The 19,316-nt window shown below is 45.3% G+C and overlaps 1 protein-coding gene across 2 annotated transcripts; it reads left to right on the forward strand.

Moving 5' to 3' along the window:
• The first annotated feature begins 1,487 nt into the window (after positions 1–1,487).
• Positions 1,488–18,928, forward strand: LOC146797448 (large ribosomal subunit protein eL32). Of its 2 annotated transcripts, none has more exons than XM_085624468.1 (4): positions 1,488–1,603; positions 9,778–9,878; positions 17,672–17,853; positions 18,748–18,928. In XM_085624468.1, the coding sequence occupies exons 2-4, from the start codon at positions 9,783–9,785 to the stop codon at positions 18,875–18,877; spliced, it is 408 nt and encodes a 135-aa protein (XP_085480594.1). In that variant the 5' UTR covers positions 1,488–1,603; positions 9,778–9,782; the 3' UTR covers positions 18,878–18,928. The 2 variants fall into 2 exon arrangements, with proteins under 2 accessions (XP_085480594.1, XP_085480595.1); XM_085624469.1 differs by lacking the exon at positions 1,488–1,603 and adding an exon at positions 8,110–9,303 and having other exon boundaries at positions 9,369–9,878.
• The last annotated feature ends 388 nt before the right edge of the window (positions 18,929–19,316 follow it).

Raw genomic sequence — 19,316 nt, forward strand, 5'->3', positions numbered from 1 at the left:
ACGTCTCTTGCGTGCTTGGTTACCCCATGGGGTCTTTCCTTTAATAATTGTCCCCTCCGCGGTACGCGATTGAAAGCGCACCGCGGTAGGGGAAGAATGGCCTATGATGTCTCCAGTGCGGTCCAGAGAAATGCAGGAGCTCCGAGGGAGTCCAAAGGGTATTTTACTTTGGCCGTACAAGCCTGTAACCCCGTCAGCGCACAGAGCGCTGGTAGGGAACTGGAGTTTGGTTGTTTGAAAGGACGCGAGCCAGAGGAGAACGATTTAGTTTATGTTAGGGCGATGCCGAGGGCAAAAGTGGAAAAAGAGAGAGAGGCATAAGGGATAAATATCGCCCCGAGTTATAAAAATACATTAACAAGCTAAATATGGTTCACGAAAGAGAAAAACTCATAAGAAAGATCTATTGATAAGAAATAAACGCATGGTAGGGTCAATAGGACCCAGTCATGCGAGATATAAATAAATACAAGCATTAATCACAAAAACAACTATAAATTTCCATATATACATGAAATAGTATGCACGAATGAAATGAGGGTACTTATCTCTGTGAGCAGCAGCAACAATGAAGGAAGATGGCTGCATGTTCATGGACTATATACTTTAATGGAATGTTGCTTGAAGTTCTATATTCTCTTCATTGTTACTGCTGAGCTGTGGCAATAAAGAAGATTTGCATAATGTTGGTATCCGTGTCGTGCCATAAAATTTAGGTGGGAGACTCCTAAAATGAAGCCATTTTGGGCTTAAAAAGTCATAAGTCTCCTGCCTGAGTAGGGTCTGCAAGTGATCTCGATCTTTTTACTCTAGTGCACCCACATCTGAGGTGATTTAATCTGTGTCAGCAGCGACACTGTCATTACCTCCTATCTAATTCAGATCAATTCATATGATGTAACTTCCTGTGATGTCATTACTTGCTAACTTATTCAGATCACATCATATGACTATTATTTCTTGTGATGTCATTATGGTGGTAATTGGCAGATTTGAAATCAGAAAAACACTATGTCTTTTGGTCTAAATGTCAGCGAGTATGAAATAAGTAAGCATCGCTAATTATACCGGTTCTGTCTAAGACTCAAGCTTGTGAACATATTTTCATCACACAAATTACAAAATAATTGACGTTGCCAAAGATATTTGTTTTTTACAAATCTAGGAATTTACTAATAATGTAGTTTAGGCACATGCACTTTAATCATCCACCACTAGATGGAGCAATGACCGGTGTATCTTGTTCTAAACTCTCAGCAAGACGTTCTTGCCTAGTACTCTTTACTTCCTAATTGAACGGGAGTGAGCCTTTGCAGGTCCTGGAAGATCACATGAGCATTTTCAATGTGTACTATCTCTATAATCACTCATAGTTTATACAACATATATATTTAGTATCTCGGGCGTTTTCCCTGGTAAAAGTGGATTTTTATGAGCTGTCTACAATAGGAAATTCTGCGTTGTCAGTAGTTTTGATAAAATGTACCCTGTGACGTCGGGTCCTGTTTTACGCCCCTTTCAGGTCCTTATATGCAATCCCGGCAGCCTTTGAGCTCCCTCTTCCTTTGGCCTCTCTGCGGAGCAGGCGGACATTTTTGAGCCGGTGAGCTAAATCTGTTGCCATCCACAATTTAGCTTTAGATAATGGGTTCTGCGTTCGCAGGGGGAAAACCATTGGCATGTGGGCATTTCGGAATGGTTTATATCGCAGGCTTCGGACCTTCCCGGAGTGTTCTGTTTCACTGAAAGTAAAGAGGTGTCTAAAATGGCGAGGAACTGGAATAATGTGTGTTTTGGATCTAGTGTTCTAATCGGTTAATATTCTACTATGTATCGGGGTCGGTGTTGGTTTTAGTTGGTGGTGTTCACTGTGTATTTTACGTTGTGCGCATTGCTGCACGCTCGTTTGTTGCGCTATTAGGACTCTTAATTTCTGCAGTGGCACCTCATCCTGGGTGGATCATAGTTGTACGAGGCTGCTCCTCGTGCTCCGTGCGCGTGGACAGATATGGAATGTGCGGAAGCTCTGCCGAAAGTGTGCCGAGCTGGTGTTAATGGCTACTGAATGTCGTGGCGTAGTTCACTTGACATTAAGAATTGTGTTGATGTGCTGGGTGCACGCCTGTCAGTCGGATTACTCCACGTGAGTAGTTGCCGGGTCTAGTGGCTCAGTGGACTAATTCATCCACTGCAGAAGCCTGTGTTTGACCTCAGGGTCGCAGTTACAAATCCCGGCGGGTCCACTCAGCCTTTCATCCATCTGAGGTCGATAAAATGAGTATCGTTGAGTTGGGTAACAATAAACATGTTGTTCGGCGCCAATAGACCTATGGATGAACGTTATGTTGCTTGCTTAGTTAAGTTTATTTTGTCTAGCTATCGCGCAAGCATATCTTGGGTAGAAGGTATTGACATTTTTGCATGTTGACCGCGTTGAAATGTGGAGGGGTGAGGCGGTTATTGACCCAGGCCCCAGTGAAAATGCAATTTCTATACTGCGTGGTAGGTTTATTTGCAGTTCTAGCAGCGCCTCACTTAAATGTCTCATTTAAAGGATTAGCTGTCCTCTTAGTTCCAGTTTCATTCAGGCTGAGAAGTAGTTTGGTGCCCAACACTGATTCGGTGCCATCCATAAATGAACTGTGATTTTTCTGCATGGTTTTAACTTATGCCTGCGTTATATAAATGAGCTAAGCATGCACTTTAAGTATTTTAGAAGTCTGTGTGTAAATGTACTATAAATGATCTATAAAGAACTTCCTAATTATTAATACTCAGGATTTTTTATGGGGAGTCTTAGGGTAACTAAAGACTGAGAATTTTTAAAACGAATTCCTCATGTTTTGCATGCAGCTCCCCGCGGTAGGTACTTAACTCTATATGTTCGCTAAGCTACAAGGATTGCAAGTTGAGACCCACACGTACCTCACGAGTCTGCAATAAAAGCTTTCAACTATAAACTATCTACATAAAATAGAGAAGTTTACAAGTTAAATTTGCTTTGCAGCTGTCATGTTCACTCGTTTATGAGTCGAACCTAGGATTAAACTGCCACAATTCTCCCAACAAATCCATTAACCAGTGATTTTATTGTATTGCAACTTGTTGGCCAAAGATCCACGTAGCAAGTGCTGTTACCTGTAACATTCTAAAATAGATTTACTGTCATTTATACTTGTTGCCAATTGCTTTGTGGCAGTTTTTTTGTTATTACATGTAAAGGTTGACTGTAAGACTCCGCTCCTCGTGACTCCAGTTCTATCCTGCCTCTTTCCCTATAATGAATGGGCCCCGTAGTAATTTTCCATTTCAAGCCCTGCCTGATATCGAGGTGTGGCGTCGAATTTATAACTCGCCAGAATGTATCTTCCCACTGCCAGGTTTACCACGGGACACGCAAATCTAGCTATACGTAAGCACGGACACCCTAATTTCGTGGACTGACCTAAACAGAAAATAATTGCGCATTACTTGCCAGTCACAATGCTAGCTGCTTGGGTTTGTAACATGCACCAAGACCACTAAGTCTTTCACTGTGAAACACTGAGGCCGTTCAGATGTTCATGGTTGTGCGTCCAAGCGATATCTGTAGTAACGCATCCACGATCGAGGGTATTTGGAGCTATTTCTCCACCATAATCGAATAATCGGTGGTACTCAACGTTTGTTGCGTTTTCGTTAGTGTTTTTATGGAGGTAGTTTGTATTGCACGTATGTGCGTTCATGAGCCCGAACGCTTTGAATATGAAGGCATCCGATGAACCAGCATATATGATGGTCGAATATTCAGAATGCCATAGAAACTAAGGCAACGTTTTTAATTAAGACAAAACCAACTATTTGGTAAGAAACGGGATATGTCACCGCTTTCCAATTCGTTCCTAAGTACTGGTGTTCCACTTCCTTCTGGGTTGTCCATTCCAAACTGAACTCAAATATTAAATGAACATGCCAAGGCAATGGGAGAAGCACTCGGTAAACATTAACGCAACTTTCAAGCTTTTCAATTCGTGATCAAGATATATTTTAAGTGGAACAGACTTGTTAGTCAAATAGACAAGCCTTCATGTATGTTCAAAAATACTGTTCTTTATTCTCATCTTAACAAATATGAATAGGGCATAGACACGCACAGTCAAAAAGTTTCGCCCCATGGACAGCTGGACGACTTAGGGAGCTACTAAACACAAGACAATTAGCAACATGTAAAAGGTTCTTATAGTCGTATACAAAAAGTCACCCTAAAAATGCATTCTGTTGAAACATACCCATGTTATACCAGCTAGAACTTCAGTCAACTAATTTAGGACATAAAAACCACAAACGAGTTCAGTCCAAAGCTATAGTACACGACATATACTGAAGTAGGATTGCTTTTTCACCTAATGCATAATTTACTATCGATTCACATTGGAATCCTGTGTTATAGCATCCAACAGTTTTATATTCCTTTAATCGCATCTATTGTCTCAATACTTAACGTTGTGTTGTCAACATGCTTGTGATCATGGTTTCTCCTTAAAATGGCTTAGGACTTTTAAATTCCTGCAAAAGCAGACCGCTTATTATCCTAATCTTAAAACAAACTTTGTTGTTTTTAAAGTCTCTCACAGATTTGTGGATATAGATGACTGAATTTCTAACTGGTATAATATATAATGGTTTTTAAAAGTATTATTTTTTTACTAATACTACTTTTTTTTCTTGCCGGTGTTATTGATGGTGGTCCAGGGCAAACTTTAATCGTACGTTTTAATTTGTTTTCCTTTGAACTGTATTAAACATCATACGAACACATCTGGGCATATCCCATACCTTTCTAAAAAAAGAAAAAATACGAAATGTGACATAATTGAGAGAACTATCCCAGCTAAGCCCCCGTGAAGGGGGCTTGGAAATTAAAGTTCCTGTAAGTGTCAGTTGGATCAAAGCGGACGTTCAGTTTTGTTTGTAGCTAGCCTGTTGTGCTGTGTATTTAATCGGAAGCTCGTCCTACTTTTAAAAGGGTGGTAATTTGTGGTCGGATTCATCCTGCTTTTGCAATTTCTCGGGTGGCATAAAGTTTATACTTCTGTGTACATCTTGCTGGTTCATAAATTAAAACGCATAGGTTATTAGGGGGGGGGGGGGAAGGATGAGGAAGCATTTTCGCATCTTGGGGCAGACCGTCTGCTGTTTGTGCGATATATGTAGATATTAATTTGCAAACATGCTAATCAGTCCTTTGTGGGGGGTGACGACGTGTCTATTGGGATAGTGGTTTTCAGTGGCGTGCTCATCAGGGGTTTGGAATGGGAAGAGCACGAATGTTAAATTGTGTCCGTTACTTGCAAGTGACTGGCCATTGCTCCCACACAGGTGTTTAATGGTTGCCTCGAATCCCTGCTGGGGAGCTTGCTGTGCTCTTCTGGCGCTGATGCACGAGGTAGAGTCATGCAGATGAAAACCCATTCCATGACTAGCCATGAGAGTGGTTAGCAAGTGGAAGACAATCTGCAACAGTCGTTGGTGTTCCTATGTGTGGTTAAATTCCCAGACCACTGACATAGTTAAGGCCGCATCTTTAACCGCATATTTATGAATTTAATCGCCATGATTCACTATCAAATGCATAGCTTGCAGACTTCTACAGCATAGTTTCTAGCTAAAACCTATGCAAGTTTGCTTTAAAAAAAAAAAAAGTGCTACCACACAGTGGCAGGTCCTTATGAAAGCAAATTGTGTTTATAGTTCAATTGATTGCTGTATGCCTGGGTTGGACTGGTACTGATGAGGTGAACATGTTCAAACTGTATTAGTGCATTAAAATGTCACAATGGCTAAATAATACTCTGGTGGAACGTGCTCCATAGTTTGGTCCTTTATTCTAGGCTAATTCCAGTGGCTCCGATAGCATGTTACTTTTCAGCAGTAAAGTGAGATGCTATAACAAACGACAGGAGGTTACCTGTAAAACAGGTAGAGACCTATTTAATGTATAACATAATGCAGTGTCTCAAAACGGTTTTGTTTAGTAACCGTTTACAAAGGAGCACAACCAGTTGCCATTAAAAGGGAAGGGGAGCAGGTAGACAAGAGACCAGGAGACGTATGATTGAGAAGCTTTTCACCTATATTTGTCGATAAGGTCAAATTAAACACTCATAAATGCACTATTGCATTAAATGTCACGTAACCTATACTATGCTCAAGTGCTCTTGAGGTGAACGGCGCTAGTGGCACGTGAAGGGTGTGTATATAACAGGAAGGAGGCAAAAAAAGTGTGTGTATGTGTGTGTATATATATATATTGTACTCTTAATGATGCCCCAAAATTCGATACATTAAAAGCAGATTGCCCTGAATTAATCACGAGGAAGGTGCCGTAAATTATGCTTTAAAAGTCAATGGCGTTTCAGCCTTTATTGAGCATTAGGCCATCATCTGGACCAGGTTACAATTTTAGGTTACAGTGCTGTATGGGGAAAGTGATTGTAAAATTCAAAAGTGGCCCATAGAGAATACATTTGTTTTGTTGCAGAATTAAAGGGCAAGAATGATGAGCCAAAAGTAAGGTAGGTCAGGGATAGGAGCGAGCATCCTATGGCTTTGTGGTCGCGTAGCGTTGAGAGGACGCAAGAATCACAATAAGAAAATATTGTCCCTAGGCTTAGAGGTTTAGGAAAAATAGGTGATTAAAATTGTTTAGTTGGTGAGGGTGGGCACTAGCCTATGTGGTCTGAACCATCAATACGCCAATTGGGAGGCGCTGAAAGAAGCAGGATGCATACGAGGGAGGCGGGGGGAAAAGAAGGCGCCTAACTGGTGAGGCGGCCACACGCTGGGGAAAAGGACGAGAGGAAAAATTTACTAGAAGTTGCGTGCTTCCAGATCAGAAGGAATAAAGGCCAGAGCTCAGGTATCCGTCTGAGGAGAGGGAGGGAGAGAGAAGGCAAAGGGTAATGAGAACCGGGCCGAGGCAGGAGTTGACTAATCAAGAACTCAAAGGTGTTCAACAATGCGTAATCACTTACTCTAAATTTGCATCGGGAGTATGAGGTGAATCCTGAATCCAGGGACGGGATACTAAAGTGTAATGCGCCATCATCCACTAGATGGTTCCTGGATTACGCCTTTCTCTATATTGCGCTTTCATGCGCTCCTTATATTTTTCAATTTACTCCTCCAAGTTGGACGGCCACCATAAGTGTAAACAAGCATTTGCAATGCAATAGGTCTCGCAATTACGCAAGTTTGAGCTATTGGCACTGTAAATGACAATGCCTCTTATTTATGTTTTTGTTTGTAAAACATAAATAAAACGCATTGTCAATTACAATGCCAATAGCTCAAACTCCCGTAAATGCGAGACCTATTGCATTGCAAATGCTTGTTTCACCAGTGTATGCCCCGGTCTCCCAATGCCTGCGAAGGGCAGTTTAATGGTTATAATTTATGCTGAAATACGTTGGAATAGTTTCTGCCCCTTTAATCGGTTACAGTAATCATTTCATTTAGGCATCTTCTATATGCGAACACTTCACTAGTACTGTTGATGGCGAAAGCACATTGTTGCTGGAACTATATATATATATATATATATATATATATATATATATATATATATATATATATATATATATATATATATATAATCTACCTCTGTACTAGACTTTAAAATTACATCCGACAAAAGATGACGTGAAAAAATGCATTCTGTTTTTTCACTGTTTTCTATAAAGTAAATCGTATAAACTATAAAGAACTGAACTGAATGACGTGTTTCATTTTCTTTCATTTCCCAATGGGCAGGGCCACTGGAATTATACGGCAGGGGAGGGTCAAATTATGCGTCAAGGTTGAGTAAATTGTGTGGCAAGAAAAGGCAAATTATGCAACATTACGCTGCACAATTTGTGATTTATTTTGCCATTTTTAAGCTTTTCAACACTGTCTGGGCATTGGTTGTACCTTAATAGAAACAGTTTAACACCCACATATAGCAATAAGTTACAGAAAGGTGACCAGTCAACCTTTTCACTGCACAGTAACACGTTGCTGCATTTTTACTAACTTTTGAACCGTTTGAGCTAGAAGCAAAATATTTTTTTGTTAAAATCTGCAGATTGTGCGGCAGATGATGGGATTATGTAGGCAAATCTTTAACCATAATTCTAGTGGCCCTGCGAATATGTCAAGATTACCTAACATTACACTGGTGCAATGCAGTTTTGTCTGATAAGGGAAATGAGGCCAGAGAGAACGCAATTTGCCCAGGGTCACACAGCTTCGTTTAAGTGGGGGAGATGGGATTAGAAGAACTCGGGTTGCCTTAATTCCAAAGCCTACGTTTTAACCAACAGAACTACATCTGCTCCTTGTCAGCCCATAAATTACAGGGCACACCCACTAGTCACTATTTGAGAACTTAATTCTTGGAAATTTGGAAAGACAGATGTTCTATTAACCATTCACTTACACGCTCCACACAAATGGAAAATATTTTTGTTTGGTAGTTACAAGGCTGGAAAGATATAAACTTTGTTGTAAGTAGTAAGAGGAAAATGTAAAAAGAAGAAAAACTCAATTTTCCAGTTGGCCAGTCAGATTAATAAAGTAATGTAGACTTCGTAGGAAATAGAAGTGCCGTTGCCTTCCGAAAAGAAATGTAACTCAGAGGTCTGCTAGAAACGGTGAAGTAATCATGCTGGGATGGAAACAAGCACTGGCCAAGACAATAGGGCTGGCTTGTACTTTAAATCCTGATTTAACCATTTTTTAAAAAGCCTACAACAGTGAACAAAGAAACATTGAAAACTATTGCATTATGTATAAAATGCATCTAGAATATAAATAATGTAGTGTGTGACAAATGTACTTTTGAGATATAAAAAGTACAGCATACATGGCAATGCGGACACCCCACAGGAAGCAGAATGATACACCAAACAATGTTAGGGGCAAGAGTATTGCTCTACTGGGCGGAGGCACATTCCACTTGGTATCTAATTTAAACAATTGATAACAGTAGCAGATAAATTAGCAGTAACTGTGGCTTGTATATAATATTGAAAAAGCATTCACTTGAAGCCCTAGTGACACCACGACAATGTTACTGCTCCTGAGTTTCAAAAAGAGGCACAAGAATCCAGAGCAGACATGGCGAGTAAGTTGGCTGAAGAGGTGGGGGTGGCAAATGGTGTTCACGGGCGCTATGATGTCCTCGGTGGCCGCGCGGCTCACTGAAAACATCAAAGCGCCCGCGAAATGTAAGTGATCGCAATCGCGATCACACTTCAAAGCGCGGCTGTGTGACAGGCGAAAGTGAAAGACAACGAGTGCTTTCAGGCTGCCAAATGGTGCGCGCGCCCGGCACACATGCACAGTAGTTGGCGGCCTGAAAGCACTCGTTTGCACTTCCAAAAGTGCTTACTATAAGTCTCGCCAGAGCAGCGCTAAAGCGCTGTCTCAGGCGAGACCTAAAAAATGGCTGCTGCCGAGACGTCATGCGTGACTACAGATGCACATGTGCCATAATTCTGGGGCTTGCCGTTTTGGCATAAAGTCAAAAGGTTAGCACCAGTGCTTGTTTTGGATTACTGTGACTGAACTAATTTGGTAAGTTGAAAGTGTCTTGTGATTGGTCTTCCTCTTTCACATCTAACTTGAACGAGTCATGGTATGTCACTATCTTTTTTTTGTCTCGATAACCCTAGACTGGTGTCTGTTATTTCAGCAGATAACTTGGTTTTCTAATAAATGATTTTGAAACTTTTACTGGATTTTTGTTTCCCCTAGCAATCATGGCTGCCCTAAGACCTCTTGTCAAACCGAAGATTCTTAAGAAAAGAACCAAAAAGTTCATTCGTCACCAGTCTGATCGTTATGTCAAGATTAAGGTATGTCATGTTTTTAGATTGCGCCTGGACAGCGCATGTGCTGTGAGGCATGCTGTTTTGGAGAATGGATTTGAAGCCCTGCCCATATTTGTCATTGTCCTTCGTAAATGCTGGCTTCCTATTCCTTAATAGGCATGTTAGTCCCTCCTTAGTACTTCCTTGTCTTCATTTGTAACCTCCCATGAGGACTGGCCCTTGTACTTCGGTTGTATGGTTTATTTAGCCTGTAAGCTTTACTAAGTGAGTTTCTCCTACAGGCACTACATGCTTTCCTGCAACATTCAGCGTGCCATGCGCACTTTCACTGGGTGCTTTGGGGGGGGGGGGGTGTAAGCAGTTGTTTGTCAACTTGACAGACAAATGCTTGTGTTTTTTTGGTTAGGGCAACCCATAGCGGTCACAGACCTTTCTTTAGACGTGGCTCTTCTAAAAGAAGCGACGTGGTCTCTATTAACATGGAAGTGCAGCATGGGACACTTGAAACAATCATTTGCAATGCCTTATTATTGCAGGTTTTTTTAAACGCATAAATAAAAGGTATTGTCATTTACAATGCCAACAGCTCAATCTCGCAATTGTGAGACCTGTTGCAAATGCTGCTTGTTCTCCATTGTTTAGACTTGTGTAGGCGTAGCTTGACAATGTGCTTGTACATTCAGGATTAACACCTTTACGTATTTGGGTTTTTGGTCTACAATGAGTCAAATGTTTTAAGGGAACATAGGGCGGGCAATACGACCCCTTTCTCACACTTTTTGGCGTTCCCACCAACAGGCAGAATGGTAGTGCTGCCTGCCTACTCCATTACTATGCATATTTAACCTGCCTCCTGCCCAAATCCCATTTTAACCAGGTGGACAGCCTGCTACAGGATTTGATCCAGAAGGGGAAACTCCCCAGAGTAGCTCTGGCCACCCAAAATGACAGGAGGCCCAGTGAGCGTCCAGAGATTAGCTGTTACACCTGTGCAAATTTTCTATGGCTCTCGCACTGGCATCAAAAAAATGGGAGGTGCCCTGTTGATTAAGGAAGGGGCATGGTCTCCAAGTGAACTCACTAATAAAACTCCCTTTTCTTAAACACATTCACTTTCATGCACCAACCATACAATCAATATAACTTCTGAAACCTATTTTTGCCAACTAGGTTGTAATTACTATAATTGGATCCCATATTGTGTATAAAAAAGTCGCAGTTATTACACTTTGTTAGATTACACTAAATTAAAACTTTTTTTTTTTGTAAAACCCTTTATTTATGTCAGTCTGGAACACAGCTATTCAGCCGACATCACGGAGGTTCGGCAGCCAATTAAGTACAACAAATGGAAGTGTCCACAGCTCTGGTACAGGAAAAAACAAAGGTTCCTTTTTTTAAAACCACCTAAAGTAAATAACACAAGCAAGGCAGTATTCACAAACTCGTGCCAGTTCCCGATGGGGGCGCGGCCCCATTCCCAAAGTCAGAACAAAGCCACCGGTCGGGTGGATGAGGGAGAAGCAGAGGCGCTAACATTCTAGCATATAATCATCATAGAAATCCCAAGTTGCAAGTGAAGCTAGGGGGAAAGTTGCTCCTCTAACAGTTCAGTGGCCGAGGGCAGACATATATCACCCCTATACTGGTTCCATCGCCCCCATATCTTATGCCATTTCTTAGGCCGCCCCCGGGCACTATACACCGTTTTCTCCCTAAACATGCTCCAGTCCACATTTTCCATCCATGCTTCCATAGCGGGTGGTCTCTGAGAACCCCACAGTCGCGCAATATCACGCTTCGCCGCCATATTTCCTAGGGTCACCCATTGAGTCTGCACCGCATCATAGTCAGTAGGACCCCAGACATTCAAAAGACAGCGCCGTGCCTCTGGCAGCAGTGCAATACCCGTGACCTCCTGCATCACAACATGAATTTGCTTCCAGAACTCCGTGATCACACCACATTCCCATATGATATGTAGGAAGGTGCCCACCATCCCACAGCCCCTCTTACATAAGCCATCCTCGGAGAAACCCATATGAATCAGTCGGGGCCCGTGACATAGACTCTATGAAGTATCTTAAGCTGTACCAGCCTTAGTCGTGCCGGGATCGTGACCTCCTTAGGAGAGGAGATGGCATACTGCCAGTCCTCATCATCCAGTTCAAGGCCGTCCCTAGTCCACTGATCACGCACCCCTTGGAGGAGGTCAGTCCGGACATTAACAAGCTTCTTGTAAATTAAGGAGATTGTACTCTCCGGCATATGGCCATCCAGGATCCGATCCTCCAAGGGAGAGGACTCTGGCACAGTCTCCCCCTCGACGAGGACGGACCGCAGAGCGTGGCGCACCTGTGCATACCGGAAATATTCCGTACCCTCCAGATCGTACTCCGTCCGTAGCTCGTCAAACGATTTCACTCGTCCCTTAACCAGCAGGTCCCCCACCCTGGATATCCCAATCAGGTCCCATTTCTCGAACCCCTTCGTGTGCCAAAGTTTCCCCAACATATCAGAGTCAAACAGCGGAGTAGCGAGGGTAAGCCTATCCTTCCAACCCAGCGAGTTCATAACAGCCTTCCACACGTGCACCGCCGTCTTGGTTGGCCCCGTGAGGGACCCATCCGTTGACCTGGAGTAGAGTGCTCTAAAGTAATTACCCCCGCGCAGCAACCACCGATCCATAGCGAAGCCAGGGCTCAGCGCCGGACCGTAGACTCCATGGTTGATCGCACTCAACTGAGTGGCCCAATTTTCTAATGTCAGGAAGCGCGATACCCCCCCATCGTACCACGGAAGGGTCAGCTTTGCAATAGCTATACGCGGTCGGCCATCCCACAGCAACGAGCGCTGGAGGCTCTCGGCCTCCCGAAAATAGCTGGCCGGTCCAGCTCCAGGGTATTCTGCAGGGCATAGAGAAAGCGGGGAAGAGACATCATTTTGAACAGCGCGGCACGGCCTAGGAGGGAAAGCGGCAACCGCCGCCAACCCGCCACATCCCACCGCAGGCGCGTCAATGGAGGGAGCAGGTTTCTCTCATATCGAACAATTGGATCGGTGGAGATATAGATCCCTAGATACAAAAAAGCCCTCCCGGGCGATCTGGATCGAGCAATTCCGCGGGAGAACAGGGACGTCTCCACTCAGGGCATACAGATACGACTTCCCCCAGTTAATGGTGAGACCAGAGTTCCTACCAAAAGAAGTCAAAATGTCAGAATACTATGAGACTTCCTGGGTGAAGTGAGGTATAGCAAAATGTCGTCGGCATAAAGAGAAATGCGGTCCTCATGATCTGGTGACCAACGGATCCCCCTTATGTCCGGGTGCCATCGTATCCATGCCGCCAGCGGTTCAAGAGCGAGAGCAAACAGCGGCGACAGGGGACAAACCTGCCTGGTGCCCCTCCCCAGCTCGAACGGGCAGGACGCCCTACCATTGACCGCGACTTTAGCCAAGGGTCCTTCATACAGTAGTCTCACCCAGCCAACAAAGCCGAATTTTGCAAGTGCAGCCCACAGATATGCCCACTCTACCGTGTCAAAAGCCATCGTGGCGTCAAGTGCAGCCACAATGGTCGACTCCCGCAGCGTCCCCGTCCTTGCGAGCCCGCCGTGGATGCGCCTAAGGTTCAACGCAGTGTTACGGTGCGGGATGAAACCGGATTGGTCCGGGTGGATCAGGTCCCCGATCACCCTGATCAAACAGTTGGCCAGTATTTTAGCGAGGATTTTCGGCTCTGCATTAAGTAGCGAAATCGGCCTATATGAGCTGCATTTATTCCTGGGCTTGCCATCTTTGTGTATGACCACAATTGTCGCCAGGCGTTGGTCGAATGGAAGGCATCCCATCTCCCGTGCCTCTACAAACATAGCTCGCAGATGTGGAGCGATCTTGTCCGGCCGGAGTTTATAGAACTCAATTGGCAGGCCATTCGGGCCTGAGGCCTTGCCTGGGCGTAGTGAACGAATAGCACCCGAGACTTCGTCAGCTGTGATGTCACCATCTAGATCTTCCCTGTCTGTCAGAGAGGCAAGGCAGAGCCAGATCGCGCAGAAGTTCACACGAGTCCTCCACCGGCCTGTCCGACACAGAGGTATAGGCCGTGCGGAAATAATCTGCAAAGCACTGGACTATGCCATCCGGCTCAGTGACAATAACGCCACCCTCTGTTACTAGTTCTGGCACCACACGATTAACCCGCTCTTTTTTTTTTTTTATCCAGCCACGCTATTAATTTCCCGGCCTTGTCCCGACATCGTACAGTCGCCCCTGCTGCTCCCTACTCAGGGCTTTGGCCGCATTCGTCACCAGGGCCTGATACTCCGACTGCTTAAGGCTCAATTTATGCAGCGTTGCTGCCGTAACCTCCTCCTCCAAAACCAACTCTAGAGCCGCTATCTCCGCCTCGATCTGTGCGACCTCCGCATCCCTCCGACGTTTGGCTGCCGCTATCAAGGAAAGGGCCTCTCCTCTCAGCACAGTTTTAAACGCTTCCCACAAAGACACCGCAGACGTGACCGAGCCTAGATTTTCCTGGAAGTAGAGATCGATCGCCTTCAGCACCGCGCTAGGAGTCCTAGGGTCACAGAGATACCAGGGGTTAATCGGAGCCACCCTGCCCACCACTCCTCGACCAACATCCATACAGATCCACACCGACGAATGGTCAGAAATGCCCTAGCCATGTGCCTAGCCTCGGACACAAAGGAGGCGTGTGCAGCCAAAGTAAGCACATAATCCATTCTAGAGAGACTGCCATGCGCCCCGGAGTGGAAAGTGTACTGCCGCTGAGTGGGATGCAGCAGTCTCCAACAGTCAACCAGACCAAGGGTATCCACGAAATCTGAAAGCCATTTCTGCGCCCCCCCAGAGCTTCTTGGCGGGTGTCTATCAAGCAATCCGGAGCCAACCGCATTAAAATCACCACCCACCACCAACATTCCCTCTGGGAGATCCAACAGAGCCCTCCCCAGATCCGCAAATGTGGAGGGCTGCAGCGCAGGAGGGACATAAACAGAAACCAAGACCAGCGTCCTGCCCTCCCCGCCACAGCCGCAAATCGCCCCCTGTCATCAACAGTGGTGGGGTCAACCTCAAACGGCAGCGAGGCCCTAACAAGTATTCCAGCCCCTCTAGAGCCCGAGGAAAACCCAGAGTGTGCAACGAATTTGTAGCCCTTCCTGTTGATCTATCAAGTGTGTCTCTTGCAATAAAACTATATCCGGGGAGCATCGCTTCAGAAATTGCAGGACAATCCCTCGCTTAATACGATCCCCTAAGCCGTTAACATTCCAACTGAGTATCTTTAAGCCCCTACCCCCATCCCGAAATGTAAGGAGATGCCCCCCCCCCCCGTAGACCCGCACTCGAGCTACAGAAGCTTGCATCACTACGCCTTGCAAAACAAAAACCAACAACCACCCCATTCCACCCTGCACCCCTGCGTAAGCTTAAGAAGCCCCCCCCCCCAACTTGCAGTGTGCCTGTCGCCCTATTCTAAAACCTAGTCTACAAAAAGATCCCCAGAGGAGGAAAAAGCTCCCTTCATACCCCCGCCGCCCCCCGGGCTACTTCCCTCCCGGAGAGACCGAAAACTGTGATTCACTGTCCTGGGCAAAGTCAAGATGATCTAGCACCAGAGTCCTCACTCTTGTTCATCACGGCCACCTTCTGCTCCACCAGCATGCTCCCCGCCAGTCCGTTGTTGGGGCAATGTGTCCAGCCAGTCTCCGACCATGTCCGGTGGTTCAAAAAAGAAAGTCCGCTCTTCATACACCACACGCAACCTGGCCGGGAAGAGCATGGCGTACTTCAGTCCCATGCCTCTTAGCCTTCTCTTAACCGCCAGGAAGCTCTGCCTTTGCTTCTGCACCACCTGGGTAAAGTCAGGATAAAAACTCACTGTGGTGTTCTGGAAAGTCATCGGGCCGGACACTCGTGATGCTTGTAGAATGGCGTCGCGGTCCCTGAAATTAAAGATCCTGGCGACAATTGGTCTCGGAGGGGCCCCCACCTTGGGCCTCCCACCAGGGACTCTGTGGGCCCGTTCAACAGTAAAGAACTTACTGAGGCCTTTAAGCGCCAGATGGTTTACCACCAAGTCCTCCACGAACAGGTCCACCGACTGTTCCTCCGAGTTTTCCGGGACCCCAATAATGCGCACGTTATTGCGCCGTGCCCGGCCTTCAAAGTCCTCCAGCCGTCGGGCAAAGAGGTTGTTTGCGGTCCTCAAGTTGCGGACTTCCAGCTGCAGATCGGAGACATCTCCCATGAGGCCAGAGGTTTTAAGGTCCAAAGATTGAACCCGTTCATTGGTTTTCCCCAGGTCTGCCCGAATCAAGTTGACGTTGATCGAGATTGTGTCCACTTTATGTGCCAGGGTCTCGAATTGCTGCCCGATAGAGGACTGCATCCCCTCGATGGCCCCCATGATATCCTGCAGGGTTGGTTCCGTAGCGGGGGGCAAACCATCTTTCAAGGCTTCCAGTGGCCGTCCCGATCCGCCCGGTGACCCCTTCTGCTGGGCATAACGATCCATGTTGTTTTGGGTGTATCCTCCCCGCCTGGTATTCTTGGGCTTCTGTTTTTCGGCTTCCGATTTGGCCGACATCGTGATCTGCTGCAGAAACAATCCCCTTGCCCATCCAGAGTAGACGACAATGCAACAGGTGACCGGTGTGACTCACTCCTAGGCCAGGGCGCGATGAAAACAGGAAAGCGAAAGTGATGACACCGTCCTTCCGATGGCTCGCCCCTCACACGGCCGCTGTTGTTCAATTAGTGCTCGGGCACCGTGCCAGCGCAAGCCCCGGGCATCTTCCGGGGAGTAGGCCGCAAACTTCCATGTGGCACAACTTAGGCCTCCGGTGGGCGATTTCAGTCCGGACAGCGACAATCACCTCAGCAACGGCTCGCCTCCAATATTCCAGGTGTTAAAAACAGGATTCTTCACAGGATATTTGCCGGAGGGAGCGAGGGTCTCGGGAGCTTGAGCTCACGCGGCCATCTTGATCACGCGCTAGGCTCCTCCCCAATTAAAACTTTTTTAAATGTTTAAAATCCCTAATGAGTATCTCAAAGTAAAGGTAAATATCTAAATACTTTCTGATGATTCTAAGCAACAATACGAGACGTTCAAAGGAAAAAACATTAAAGACTCAAATTCAAAGGCAAATCTCATAAATGAGAATGACTAAGCCTTAAATCTAAATGAACTAGGCCATGCAGAGAGCAACATTAAAATGACCCCCATAGCGCAACGGAAGTTGCATTTGTCTAGGCTGCGAAACTCCCAACTCTGTCTACTTGAAGTAGCTCAACATTGACACTGGTGTATCCTCCGTCACGTCTTATTACGTCCTATCCACCCGACATTCTACTCTTTATTAAATGTAATACCACCTATAAGGGGTAGAGTGACAGCAGCCTCATTTAAACTCTCGGACATTACCACAGTAGGACACCTCGGCATAAACCAGTCATTACATATTCGTGCGGCCTTCTAGAGCTTAAACCTGACTTGGTGTTGGTCGGTGTGTGCATGCATTTTGAAGTGTCTGAATGTAGTGTGCTCTTTGCGGTGGAAGTTTTGTTGCTGGGTATGTTTTCGAGCAGTGCTTCAAATTATGCACATTGCTGCAAAGTTAAGACGGACATGTTTTTGAAAGATTGAGTGGTAGGATAGCACCACCTATATTGCAATGCATTCATAGAAGTAGTGTGGAAAGAGATCTGCCGCAGCTCTTGCTTATTTTGGTAATATTAAACCATCAGTTGCTGGTTTCCTGACCAATGCTCTTTTTCTGTTGCAGCGTAACTGGCGCAAACCACGAGGTATTGATAACAGAGTGCGCAGGAGGTTTAAGGGCCAGATCCTGATGCCCAACATTGGTTATGGTAGTGATAAAAGGACGAAGCACATGTTGCCCTCAGGCTTCCGAAAGTTTCTGGTACACAACGTGAAGGAGCTGGAGGTGCTAATGATGAGTAACAAGTAAGTTTAGCTATGTAAAGAGTAATGTTAAACTAGAATGGGTGTGCCTCATTAAGGGAAGGGAGTAATCCTGGTTACTGGCGGGGGTTAGCTGCTTTGCAGAAGCTTGTGCTACATGGCAACAGTACTTGCCTGCCGTAAATACATCCTTGGTAGATTTCCCCGGAAGCATGCCTTCTTCTTTTGATGCACTTAAGTTTGTTGCCAGCAGTGCTGCTGCTGTTAGATAACGAACCGTTGAGAACCAAACTAGCATTTTTGGTGATTTGCTCAATGTTGTGTTGTGGGTGTAGTGGGGTGGTCTTTCCAAGGGAAATCTTGTGAGGAGGAGGGAACTTGGAACACTGATGTTCGGAGCCTTACAGCAGTGAAATCAACAGTTCTACCTTTTTAGGAATGAGACCGGTGGAATAATATTATCCCGCTTTACTTGGGAATTTCTGCCCTCTACGGGCGGGAGGACTGAAGTTTGCACCAACGTTATTTTTTTACAATGGCACCATTTGGGAGAGTTGTGTGGCTTTAAAGTGGCTATTGGTCACCTTGTGTAGGTTTTCGCCAATTGTACATGTATAAATGGTGAAACCCTTCTGTAAATTGCTGCAGGTAAACAATCCTTGCCTGCCTGCTTATGTTGTGGTGCCAAGGGACGTGTTTGGTTGAGATTGATCCATTGCTTGCAATTCTGTATATCAAAAGTAAAAGTTCTACTATTCCTGTGGAAATATGCTTGCCTCAGACTTGACAGCATTAACAGCACACACTGGGTCATGTTGGTCAGCGAAGGCTGTTGCTGTGGTGTTGGCGTGTATCACCACAGTACAATTTTATTGTTCCGAATTCTAAATGTAAGTTGTCCATGCTTCTGCTCACTGTCACTCTTTACTTTTACAGGTCCTTCTGTGCTGAGATCGCCCACAATGTTTCATCCAAAAACCGCAAGACCATTGTAGAGAGGGCCGCCCAGCTAGCCATCAAACTCACAAATCCAAACGCCAGACTGCGCAGCGAGGAGAACGAGTAGACTGCTCTTACTTTGCAGCTGTTATTTGCAAATAAAAACTGTCAACTTCAACTGGCTTTTGAGCTTGGATCCTTGGTGTAGAGTGCCTTTGAGAGGGATTTGTGTATTGGATCGAGGGCTGTTTGGAAAACACCTTGGTGCATCTAACATTGTAGCCTCAAACAAGTGAAATCATCCGTTCTCTGAAGTTTCATCGGATAAACATCCTCTAGTTGCACTTGATTATGTTCTACGGGGCATTTGCTTGATTTGTTTAGAGTTTATATTATTCATTGCTAGGGGAAAACGCATGACATCCACGCTTTTTTTGACTGCAGGGTGGTGGTGTTTAAGGGTGAAGGGGATAGTGTTGTGGAGCAGTCTTATGTCGGATTTTTTTATTTCACCCCCAATGGATCTTTAGGTGCATAGTTTTTTATTTCCAATCCATATGCTTGAG

Source organism: Triturus cristatus, chromosome 9 (genome assembly GCF_964204655.1).
Source record: "Triturus cristatus chromosome 9, aTriCri1.1, whole genome shotgun sequence".
Taxonomy (NCBI): Eukaryota; Metazoa; Chordata; class Amphibia; order Caudata; family Salamandridae; genus Triturus; species Triturus cristatus.

Bases quoted from the DNA above. Each gene is read 5' to 3' on its own strand.
- LOC146797448 (XM_085624468.1), top strand. From the start codon at position 9,783: ATGGCTGCCCTAAGACCTCTTGTCAAACCGAAGATTCTTAAGAAAAGA. The intron at 9,879-17,671 runs GTATGTCATGTT...TTTCTGTTGCAG, and splicing joins ATCGTTATGTCAAGATTAAG to CGTAACTGGCGCAAACCACG. The intron at 17,854-18,747 runs GTAAGTTTAGCT...TTACTTTTACAG, and splicing joins GTGCTAATGATGAGTAACAA to GTCCTTCTGTGCTGAGATCG.